The sequence below is a fragment of the Salvelinus sp. IW2-2015 genome, linkage group LG14 (genome assembly GCF_002910315.2).
Source record: "Salvelinus sp. IW2-2015 linkage group LG14, ASM291031v2, whole genome shotgun sequence".
In the NCBI taxonomy this organism is placed as follows: Eukaryota; Metazoa; Chordata; class Actinopteri; order Salmoniformes; family Salmonidae; genus Salvelinus; species Salvelinus sp. IW2-2015.
In genome coordinates, this window is record NC_036854.1 from 3727286 (window position 1) to 3739557 (window position 12272).

General features: G+C 45.0%; 1 protein-coding gene and 1 pseudogene across 3 annotated transcripts in view; one reads left to right on the forward strand and one right to left on the reverse strand.

Annotated features, from left to right (window-relative positions):
- The window catches only part of elp3 (elongator acetyltransferase complex subunit 3), a 35822-nt gene extending 31263 nt beyond the window's left edge, over positions 1 to 4559 (reverse strand). Inside the window, exons 1-8 of one of the 3 annotated variants that reach the window (XM_070446462.1) lie at positions 4408 to 4559; positions 3782 to 3881; positions 3107 to 3245; positions 2924 to 2994; positions 2041 to 2104; positions 1878 to 1946; positions 1222 to 1340; positions 857 to 892 (exon numbers count right to left, since the gene is read on the reverse strand). In XM_070446462.1, the coding sequence (XP_070302563.1) occupies positions 857 to 892; positions 1222 to 1340; positions 1878 to 1946; positions 2041 to 2104; positions 2924 to 2994; positions 3107 to 3245; positions 3782 to 3881; positions 4408 to 4429 (620 nt within the window). In that variant the 5' untranslated portion in view covers positions 4430 to 4559. The remainder of the gene's footprint in view (positions 1 to 856; positions 893 to 1221; positions 1341 to 1877; positions 1947 to 2040; positions 2105 to 2923; positions 2995 to 3106; positions 3246 to 3781; positions 3882 to 4407) is intronic. The other 2 variants (XM_070446463.1, XM_070446461.1) reach the window with 2 other exon arrangements.
- Positions 4560 to 4899: 340 nt separating this feature from the next.
- LOC111972886 (kinesin-like protein KIF13B) overlaps positions 4900 to 12272 on the forward strand; it is an 86943-nt pseudogene continuing 79570 nt past the window's right edge.

The following is a 12272-nucleotide window of genomic DNA, read 5'->3' on the forward strand; positions in this document are numbered from 1 at the left end:
CAAAAGAGAGAGCTTTAGTAGTACCGTGACAGCCTCTGCTCGCTGTTAGGGGTTCGAGTGTGTCCCGACAGGTTTACGAGGCGGTCCCGACAGGGGTTTACGAGGCGTGTCCCGACAGGGTTCGGGGGGCAGTTATTACCCCGGACATCTCTTGCTAGTTGTTAAGGGTTCGAGGTGTGTGCCCGACATGGGGTTACGAGGCGTGTCCGACAGGGGTTTGGGGGGCAGTATTACCTGACGGCCTACCGTACGTTTTGTTAGAGGGCGTGCCGCAGGGGTTCGGGGGGTGTATTACCCGACAGCCTCTGGCTCGCTTGTTAGGGTTGGAGGTGTGTCCCGACAGGGGTTACGAGCGGTGTCCCGACAGGGTTTACGAGGGTGTCCCGACAGGGTTCGGGGGGGCATACTTACCCGACAGCCTCTGCTAGCTTGTTAAGGTTCCGAGTGTGTCCGACAGGGGTTACGAGGCGTGTCCCGACAGGGGTTTGGGGGGCAGTATTACCTGACGGCCTCAACCGTTACGTTGTTGAGGCGTGTCCGACCAGGCGTTTCGGGGTGGGGGGCCAGTATTACCTGACGGCCTCAGCTACCGTTGTTAGAGGTGTGTCTGACAGGGGTTCGGGGGGGGGGGGGGGGCAGTATTTACCTGACGGCCTCACCTACGTTGTTAGAGGTGTGTCCGACAGGTTTTGGGGAGGGGGGGCAGTATTACCTGACGGCCTCAGCTACGTTTTAGAGGTGTGTCTGACAGGGGTTCTGGGGGGGGGGGGGCAGTATTACCTGACGGCCTCAGCTACGTTGTTAGAGGTGTGTCCTGACAGGGTTGGGGGGGGGGGGGGGGGGGGGGCAGTATTACCTGACGGCCTCAGCTACGTTGTTAGAGGTGTGTCCTGACAGTGGTTGGGGGGGGGGGCAGTATTACCTGACGGCCTCAGCTACGTTGTTAGAGGTGGTTCCTGACAGGGTTGGGGGGGGGGGGGGGGGGGGGGGGGGCAGTATTTACCTGACGGCCTCAGCTACGTTGTTAGAGGTTGTTCTTGACAGTGGTTGGGGGGGGGGGGGGGGGGGGGGGGGGGGGGGGTGGGGGGGGGGGGGGGGCAGTATTACCTGACGGCTCAGCTTACGTTGTTAGAGGTGTTTCTGACAGTGGTTGGGAGGGAGGGGGAGTATTACCTGACGGCCTCAGCTAACGTTGTTAGAGGTGTGGTCCTGAACTAGGCAGACAGGGCGTCGTGGAGGTTCCTGATGAAGTAGTCTCTGTACTCCTCAGCCAGGGCCATGAAGGTTCCTCCCATCACTATAAACTCCACCTTGTCCACACTGTGGCCCAGCTGCTTCAACTGGACGGGAAAACACATGTTCACTGTTGTAGTATAGGCCTCCTCTCAGAACAAGAGGGCAGAGACAAAAGTTGGTTACTTAGCTACACATGTAGTGCAGTGGTGAATGACGTGAGTTCCCCGCATTTCTAATGTGAATTATTACTATTATTATCATCATTTTTTTTTWTACTTGCTATATTGTATTTACTTCGCCACCATGGCCTTTTTTATATTTTTATTTATTTATATATATATTTTGTTTGCCTTCACCTCCCTTATCTCACCTCACTTGCTCACATTGTATATAGACTTATTTTTCACTGTATTATTGACTGTATGTTTGTTTTACTCCATGTGTAACTATGTGTTGTTGTATGTGTCGAACTGCTTTGCTTTATCTTGGCCAGGTCGCAATTGTAAATGAGAACGTGTTCTCAATTTGCCTACCTGGTTAAATAAAGGTGAAATAAAATAAAATAAATAAAAATCATCATGTCTTATTTTATTATCATAGGTAATACTGATAGTAGGGTTACTGCACTGTGTGTCACTGACCTGTTCCACTCGATGCCTGGTCTGCAGGTAGGGATCATAASGTGCTCTGATGGCTCTCATAGACGTCGGCTGACAGAGAGAAAGAATACGAGACTTTTAGACAACACACACACASAGAGAGAGATGTTGGAGGTTCTGGACTACGGGAATAGTGTTGATTTACCTCATAGCCAGTGTAAGACTGGGTGGAGTATTCAAAGTCCGAGTCTGGACCACCTGGACAGTATCTGAAACATAACCGTTCCTCTTTATAGTCAATACAACATTATGGTCAGAATTCTAGTTTTACTGTCTGATCTGTTACTATGCAYTCACTCACAGATGATCTGTTACTATGCAATCACTCACACACAGATGATCTGTTACTATGCAGTCACTCACACACAGATGATCTGTTACTATGGCAGGTCACACACACGATCTGTTGACTATGGCACCAGTCACACACACACGATGAATCTGTTACTAGCAGTCACACACACACAGATGATCTGTACTATGCAGTCACACACACACAGATGATCTGTTACTATGCAGTCACACACACACAGATGATCTGTTACTATGCAGTCACACACAACAGATGATCTGTTACTATGCAGTCACACACAGACAGATGATCTGTTACTATGCAGTCACACACAAGATGATCTGTTACTATGCAGTCACTCACAGACAGATGATATGTTACTATGCAGTCACTCACACACAGATGATCTGTTACTATGCAGTCACTCACACACAGATGATCTGTTACTATGCAGTCACTCACACACAGATGATCTTTACTATGCAGCACTCACACACAGATGATCTGTTACTATGCAGTCACTCACACACAGATGATCTGTTACTATGCAGTCACACACAGATGATCTGTTACTATCAGTCACTCACACACAGATGATCTGTTACTATGCACTCACACACAGATGATCTGTTACTATGCAGTCACACACAGATGATCTGTTACTATGCAGTCACTCACACACAGATGATCTGTTACTATGCACTCACACACAGATGATCTGTTACTATGCACTCACACACAGATGTTTCCAGTGAAGCTGATGTGAGGGCAGCGATGGGGTTTGCACATCACAGCAACTACTGCAATCTGAACAAAGAGAAACAAGCACACGTGTCTTGTCAGAAATGAAATGGTCATTTTTATTGCTTGTCCATAGAAGGAAGCCGACAGACAGACACTCAAACACACACGTACGTACCCCGCTGGCAGTGCGGATAGGCTTGGCCTTGAGTTTGGGCACCAGGGCACGGCGGTAGTGGGGTGGAACAGCAGCTATGATGTCTACTAGCCTGGGCTGAGCTGAAAGACCATATTTTGCAGAGCACTTCGTCTTCACCCTGATGACAACATGTAAAAGAGTGTTAGAGAGGTTAGTCCATTCAGGGGTGTATTCATTCGTGCACTGCGTAGTAAACCATAGCAAACTGAACTGAAAAAAGTTTCTGGTAGGTTCATCCCTATTTCGTCCCATTGGCTTAGATTATCATTCCACACAGCACGTTTCCCAAATGATGGTTGCAGACAGGTACGTTTGAGAACATGACAGGTTTCTGGCAAGAAATAATGTTTTGTTTACTTGGTGGGTCACAATCCACTTCCCCAAGGGCTTTAACTTTTTTATTTAACCTTTAAATTTAACTAGACAAGTCAGTTAAGAACAAATTCTTATTTACAATGATGGCCTAGGAACAGTGGGTTAACGGCCTTGTTCAGGGGCAGAACGACAGATGTTTCCCTCGTCAGCTCGGGGATTCGATCTAGCAACCTTTTGGTTACTGGCCCAACACTCTGCCTCCCCCCTCTAACCACTAGGCTACCTGCTGGGTGGCAGGTAGGTGGCAGTCCATGGAAAAGCTGTAGGTTAGGTTCTTACTTGTTGAGGTTGATGTCTTTTCCCTCTTCATGCGCCTCGACCAGCTGATTGATGACATCAGCAATGGTCATCATCATTAACTCTGCACGGCTCAGATCACCTGGCAAAGTAGTCAGGCAACATTAGCTTAATTAACTACCAGTAATAGCCGACTAAACTCAACGATATACAACCAAACATGCCCTGACTATAAAGATGATATACAGTGAGCTCCAAAAGTAAGTCGGGACAGTAACCACGTTCCCACCGACAGTTTTTATTTCGAGWAAAGTCATATCATATAAAATAAATAAATGACGGTCATGACGAGAGAAAACCAAATATCCAATATAACATTAGTTTTACCTCGGTACAGTGTTTGGTCGCCTAATAACTACCGAGCAAGCTTCACAGACACTCAAGCCAAGTCACTTTTAATTAGTCAATTTAGCCTACATAAAAGACAGAGTTGGTTAGTTGTTCGTAGAGAAAATCAGTTTCGCCTAGCTATCTGGAGGYCAAGTTAGCATGATGTGTAATTTAGCTAGCTAAGTTAGCTAGCCAGCCAACGACTAARCTCAGCTCCTAGCTAACCAAGCAGAAAGATAACCATTTCAGAAAAGTAGAGGATAGTTCCACAGACTTACTCTTTTTCTTTTGCTTRCCCATATCTGCAGTTACGTTGACGCTGTGAATTTACAATATGAAACGTGTTATTAACTGGGAAAATATGGAGAACTTTCAACTTGGTAATCAAGCTTGRACGACTCCTGCCGTCCACCCTTGTAAACGGTCGTAAAATAACGTAAAAACACAGCGCTTCTTTTTTTTATTCCGAGAAGTTCCCTGTCCATAATAAAATAATGTAAAATGTTGGACCGTGTCTCAATTAAAATGGCCCTTTGAAACTGCATCTGACATCAATAATTCTAATCCTTTCCACACATTTTTACTATAAAATACATTATATGTATATTTTCAGAAAAATATTTTTTTTCTAAATACAGATCTACAATAAATCAGCATACTCTCCAACAGTTTATCCATAAACAACATTCCCTTGCGCAAATCTGTGTATCGCAACTAAATCCGGTTAAGGCTTCAGGATAGGTTTAGGACGATGACTTCAGGGATCTATACGGGCGGCATCAGGAAATGCAACAGGTGGAAAACTATTCGTTCTCGCAATGATCTGTTGTTGTTCCCGGTAAGTTTGGACAATTGTGTTTTTGGGAATGTTTTATAATAGCTATAACTCAAGACAACTTACTACCTAAACTGTTTAGTTGTTGTTGGCTAAATTTGTCCACCGATATCACCATATATTGTTTGTTTGTTTTTATCCCGCTGGCACGCAAGCTAGGGAAGGAAGGAAGGAAGGTGGACTTGAAGAGAACGCTGCCTGAATTTGGACGCTCGAGTAAGGGGGAAAATAAGAACTAGTCGCACGGTGAGTTGACAGTTTTCTCTGTAAGCTAAAATCGTTTGAGCTTTTCCAGTTTTTTTTTTACTTTACTTTTGTCCTTGAGCTGAACAGGACACGTGTGTGTGTGTGTGAGCGCTTCGATGCAACCAAGAGTGTTTTGACATTGTGCTGGCTACAGCAGGCTTCCTATKTCTTCGTTTGATTAATAACCTGTGATTAGAGATAAATCATTCAGAATGTGTACATTTGGCAAGATGAGGTAGCACGATTCATGCATGTACAGTAACGTTATACATTATTAATGAATCTCATTCACCATTCAGTCCAGCCACAGAAAACCCTCAGCCAGGCACCATGGATGACAGCTTGAGTAACTCCAATGTGAAGGTCGCAGTTCGKGTCCGACCAATGAACAGAAGAGGTACACTCATAATACAAATCTTGACAGTCATTTCATGAGTAGGTCTTTCCATCCATGCAGTTTATTTTTGGTGTGTGAGTGAATGATGCGGGGGTGGAACCTAAACCTGCAGTCTCAGCAGTTATATCCGTGGAGCCGGCAGGTTAGAGTCATGGAATATTGTGTGAATGAAGGGCAGGTTGACTAAAGAGACAACAATGCATTAAAAAAAATCTATAAATGTATCATTCTGGTTCAATTTATATCAAATCAAACTTTATTAGTCACACATGTGCCGAATACAACAAGTGTAGACCTTACTGTGAACTGCTTACTTATACAAGCCCTTAATAACCAAAAATGCAGTTCAAGAAAGAGTTAAGAAACATTTTAACCAAATAAACAAAAGTAAAAAGTGTAACAAAAAAATAACGAGGTTCTATACAGGGGGTTACCGGTACTGAGTCAGTGTGCGGGGGTACAGGTTAGTCGAGGTCATTTGTACATGTAGGTAGTGGTGAAGTGACTGCATAGATAATAGACAGCAAGTAGCAGCAGTGTACAAAACAAATGGGGGGGTCAATGTAAATAGTCCAGTGGCCATTTTGATGAATTGTTCAGCAGTCTTATGGCTTGTGGTTGGCCACACAAGCTCACAGAACGGGACTGCCGAGTGCTGTAGTGCATAAAAATCGTATGTCCTTTGTTGCAACACTCACTACCGAGTTCCAAACTGCCTCTGGAAGCAAGGTCAGCACAATAACTATTTGTCGGGTGCTTCATGAAATGGGTTTCCATGGCAGCCCCACACAAGCCTAAGATCACCGTGCACAATGCCAAGCGTCGGCTGGAGTGGTGTAAAGCTCACCGCCATTGGACTCTGGATCAGCGGAAACGCATTCTCTGGAGTGATGAAGCACGCTTCACCATCTGGCAGTCCTGACGGACAAATCTGGGTTTGGCGGATGCCAGGAGAACACTACATGCCCCAATGCATAGTGCCAACTGTAAAGTTTGGTGGAGGTGGCTAGGCCCCTTAGTTCCAGTGAAGGGAAATCTTAACGCTACAGCATACAATGACATTCTAGACGATTCTGTGCTTCCAACTTTGTGGCAACAGTTTGGGGAAGGCCCTTTCCTGTTTCAGCATGACAATGCCCCCTTGCACAAAGCGAGGTCCCTACAGAAATAGTTTGTTGAGATCAGTGTGGAAGAACTCGACTGGCCTGCACAGAACCCTGACCTCACCTCCATCGAACACCTTTGGGCTGAATTGGAATGCCGACTGCGAGCCAGGCCTAATCACCCAACATCAGTGCCCGACCTAACTAATGCTCTTGTGGCTGAATGGAAGCAAYTCCCCGCAGCAATGTTCCAACATCTAGTGGAAAGCCTTCCCAGAAGAGTGGAGACTGTTATAGCAGCAAAGGGGGGACACACTCCATATTAATTCCCATGATTTTTGCAATAAGATGTTCAATGAGCAGATGTCCACATACTTTTGGCCATGCAATGTATGTGTTGCTGTGTTGATACATTAGCTGGGAGGTTAAATGTATGTGTTGCTATGGTGATACACTAGCTGGGAGGTTAAATGTATGTGTTGCTATGGTGATACACTAGCTGGGAGGTTAAATGTATGTGTTGCTATGGTGATACAGTATCTGAGAGGTTAAACGTATGTGGCTCCCTCGAATCATCAGCTGTTCCTGGACACATCGTAGCCAGACGCAGAAATAAGACCTGTTGTTGTTGTTCCTGTTGTATAACAACATGTATGTGTTGTGTGTCTCCTTGTCCCACCAGAAAAGGACCTGAAGACCAACTGTGTGGTGGAGATGGAGGGGAACCAGACAGTGTTGAACCCTGCTAGTCAGAACCTCAGCAAGGGAGACCCCCGGTAGGAATACACACACCTTCATTCTGACCATCATGTATCCCTGCAGCATTAGGCCTCCCGTCCCATGTGCCATCCATGTGTCTGCCTACTGTTCAGTGTTCAACAAATACTTCCTTTTGAATTATATTGTAGTAACTGGGTGGGGGGGGTCAGTTTCAGGTCAAGATTTATCATGGACTACTAGCTTAGGAATTTGATTGGGCCCCCTTTTCATATGCTTGACTTTTCTTCATGGTTTGACACATTTAGAAACAGATGAGGAATCAGATCCCAGTTAGACCTTGTTATTGATTTGCTTTTTGAAAAGCAACAAAATAGCGTACATTTTTCGTTTTTTATTCAGATGGTTCAAGTGCAGGAATGGTATTCGAAATATGTGACTTTTGTGTTGTGTTGTTGGCTGCCACCAGCCGTTATTTGTATCATAAGTCATTGTTCATGCTACGTACTGTATCACTTTGTATACACTGTGTGTTCACCAAGTCACATCCCCTCCGATGTTCTCACACTGAGGATCACACATGCATAGACCTTATTGCTCCAATGCTCAATGGACATGGTGTTGATTGCAGAATAGAAAGAGAAAAAAAAGAAACTGAAACTTCCCTACTGACCATTGTCTCCTCTCTGGCCCATTAGCTGGAACTACCTATAGTATATGTCTTCTATTCCATGAACCATCAGTCATCAGCTCCATTACAGCCCTACAGCTTCCTGGTCTGCTGTGTATGTAGACTCAGTCACAGAGAGTCAAACCGGTCTGGCAACGCACCGTTTAGCTCCAAAACCCCTCCCTTAACCTTCCTAACGCTCTCCACACCGCTACCCTCCCTTAACCTTCCGCCCTGCTCTGCTCTGGCCTGTCTCTCGTTACTAAGGCTGTGTCTATTCTGTTTTAAATTCTGTGTTCAGTCAGTCAGTGTTGCAGGTGGGATGGATGCGCTCAGGGTTGGCTACTTGCCCAGGTGAGGTTTTCACCTCATCAACAAACAAATACCTGTCCTGGTTAGTTGGGGGTTTGTTAGACTATAGGTTAMGTTTTCTGACGCATAATATGGGCCCTTTTTTTTCTATGGTCTACAACAAACAGTAGGACATTTTGTCTTTTGATTGTGATTTCTGCCCTGACARGCTGCAGTGCTGTCCTTCTGTCTATCCCCTAGGCTATATATGAACAGGTTTTACAGGCTTCTGTGGGCTTCAGACAGAATCACTTCCCAGATTCCATTTTGGTTATTAAGGGACCATTTTAGCAGAGCATCAGGCTGSCTCAGCGAGCTCTGGGCCTTTTAATGAATATGTGTCTTTTGAAGTATTCTACATGGCTCTTATAACATTATTCYTTTTTATATTACACTGAAGAAAAATATAAACGCAACATGCAACAATTTCAAAYATTTTACCGAGTTACAGTTTATATAAGGAAGTCGGTCAATTGAAATAAATWAATTAGGKCCTAATCTATGGATATCACATGACTGAGGAATACAGATATGSATCTGTTGGTCACAGAAACCTTYATAAAACGGTAGAGGGGCGTGGATCAGAAAACCAGTCAGTATCTAGTGTGACCCACCATTTGCCTCATGCAGCGAGACTCATCTCCTTCGRATAGAGTTGATCAGGCTGTTGATTGTGGAATGTTGTCCCACTTTTTAGTCAAAGGCTYTGCAAAGTTGCTGAATATTGGCGGGAACTGGAACATGTTGTCGATCCAGGGCATCCCAAACATGTTCAGACGGTGACATGTCTGAGTATGCAGGCCATGGAAGAACTGGGACATGTTCAGCTTGCAGGAATTGTCTACAGATCATTGCGACATGGGGCCGTGCATTATCATGCTGAAACATGAGGTGATGGCGGCAGATGAATGACACAACAATGGGCCTCAGGATCTCGTCACGGTATCTCTCTGTGCATTAAAATTGCATCAATAAAATGCAGTTGTGTTCGTAGCTTATGCCTTGCCCATACTTTGATATCAGCAAACCGCTCTCCCACACGACGCCATACACTGCCATCTCCTCGGACAGCTGAAATCGGATTAATCCTGAAGAGCCACTTCTCCAGCATGCCAGTGCGCATTGAGGTAGAATTTGCCCACTGAAGTCGGTTACGACGCCAAACTGCAGTCAGGTCAAGACCCTGGTGAGCACGATGAGGCTGCAGATGAGCTTCCCTGAGACTGTTTCTGACAGTTTGTGCAGAAATTTTCGATTGTGTAAACCCCAGTTTCATCAGCTATCCGAGTGGCTGGTCTCAGACAATCCTTCAGTGTGAATAAGCCGATGTGGAGTCCTGGGCTGGCGTTGTTACACTTGGTCTGCAGTTGAGAGGCCAGTTGGACTTACTGCCAAATTCTCTAAATCGATGTTGGAGGCAGCTTATGGTAGAGAAAATGTGCACCTGTGTTATGATCAGGCTGTTTAATCAGCTTCTTGATATGTTCCCAGCACAAGGTGCACCTGTGTAATGATCAGGCTGTTTAATCAGCTTCTTGATATGTTCCAGCACAAGGTGCACCTGTGTAATGATCAGGCTGTTTAATCAGCTTCTTGATATGTTCCCAGCACAAGGTGCACCTGTGTAATGATCAGGCTGTTTAATCAGCTTCTTGATATGCCACACCTGTCAGGTGGATGGATTATCTTGGCAAAGGAGAAATTATAACTAACAGGGATGTAAACAATTTAAAAAAAATATTCTGTGCGTATGGAACATTTCTGGAATCTTTTATTTCTGCTCCTGAAACATGGGACCAACACTTTTATATGTTGCGTTTTTATATTCTTTGTTCAGTGTAGTTTAGGAGATCACAAGGCTGGTAAACAGCTAGTGGAGGGATCCCAGCCAACCGGAGAACCTGACCCTGTAGGAGGATCTTCTTTAGCGTCAGCCAAGCTACTCMGTGGTTGAGTTGCAACGAGTCATAAATGCAGTGTTTGGTTTTCACCAGACATAATGGGACCCGTGTCATCCAAAAAGTTGACTCTAATTTGCCGCCAAAAAGCACCTGGATGATCGTCAAGACTCCTGGAAGAATGTTCTGCGAGTCTTGACGATCATCCAGGTGTTTTTTGCCGGCAAATTAGAGTCAACTTTTTGGATGACACGGGTCCCATTTTGTCTGGTGAAAACCAAACACTGCATTCCACAGTAAGAACCTCATACCAACGGTCCAGCATGGCTGTGGTAGTGTGATGGTTTGGGGATGTTTCGCTGCTTCAGGACCTGGACGACTTGCCTTAATAGAAGGAACCATGAATCCTGCTCTGTATCAGGAGAATTCTACAGTAGAATGTCAGGCCGTCCGTCTGTGAGCTGAAGAGCAGCTGGGTCATGCAGCAAGACAATGATCCAAAACACACAATCAAGTCTACATGAAAATGGCTAAAAAAGCCATACATTTGAAGTTTTGGAATGGCCTAGTCAAAAGTCCAGACCTAATCCCAATTGAGATGTTGTGACGGGACTTGAAACGAGCAGTTCATGCTTGAAAACCCTCAAAAGTCACTGAGTTAAAGCAGTTCTGCATGGATGAGTGGACCAAAATTCCTCCACAGTGACGTGAGAGACTGATCAACAACTACAGGAAGTGTTTGGTTGGGAGTCATTGCAGCTAAAGGTGGTACAACCCCCTATGGTCTTTTGAGACCCCTCTTTCTTTAAAAAATGTTTTATTGGAGAAGAATATAAACAAACGATCACGTTGGCTTCCCCCCTAATCCTTTAGAACATTCCCAATTCATCTCTCACTCCCTCTCTCTCACCCCCCTCCCTTCCTCTCACCCTTCCCTTGACAACTTGTTGCCTTGACAGCTTGATTTTAAGCTTCTGATGATATAAAAAGTATGTTTTATTTTTTTATATACACCCTTTTCATATCACCTTTTGACTTCACGGACTTTGTTAGTAAATACATTATTAATAGCTTAATGTTTTCCCTTGTACATGAATGCACACTGGTATTATTAGTCAGCCCACTTTGTTTGGAGTAAAGCTGTTTTAACTAAGTCTTTCCCTTTCCTCTCTGTTGTCCTGTTCAGGAATCAGCCTAAGGTGAGCCCTTAACCAGGACAGTATTGTGAGGTTACAAAATCACTATCTTTAATCACTTTTGTGAATGTAAGGATTTCTGTGTTCCTCAACTGGCTGTCATTTTCCCCCCTCAGGTCTTTGCTTATGATCACTGTTTCTGGTCCATGGACGAGGCCGACACAGACAAGTTTGCGGGTTAGTATATCTCAGAATGTCGAATACATACTTTATTCAGCAACAAGATCAACAAGACATCCATCCTCTTCCACATACATGATCCACACAGTCTAATAGATCAGTGTAAGGATTATCCTTGAGATTCTCTCTTTCCCCTGGGCTATGTGCATTGTGGGTACACAGTTGTAACCCTCTTGCTGTTGAGTTGTTATTCATTAGAACAGGCTTTATACTGGAAGCATTATCCTTCCTGGTCCCAGAGAGCTGCATGGAGGGTAAAGCATTATGCTTCCTGGTCCCAGAGCGCTGCATGGAGGGTAAAGCACTATGCTTCCTGGTCCCAGAGAGCTGCATGGAGGATAAAGCACTATGCTTCCTGGTCCCAGAGGGCTGCATGGGATAGTAAAGCACTATGCTTCCTGGTCCCAGAGAGCTGCATGGAGGGTAAAGCACTATGCTTCCTGGGGTCCAGAGGGCCTGCATGGAGTATAAAGCACTATGCTTCCTGGTCCCAGAGAGCTGCATGGAGTGTAAAGCACTATGCTTCCTGGTCCCAGAGGGCTGCCATGGA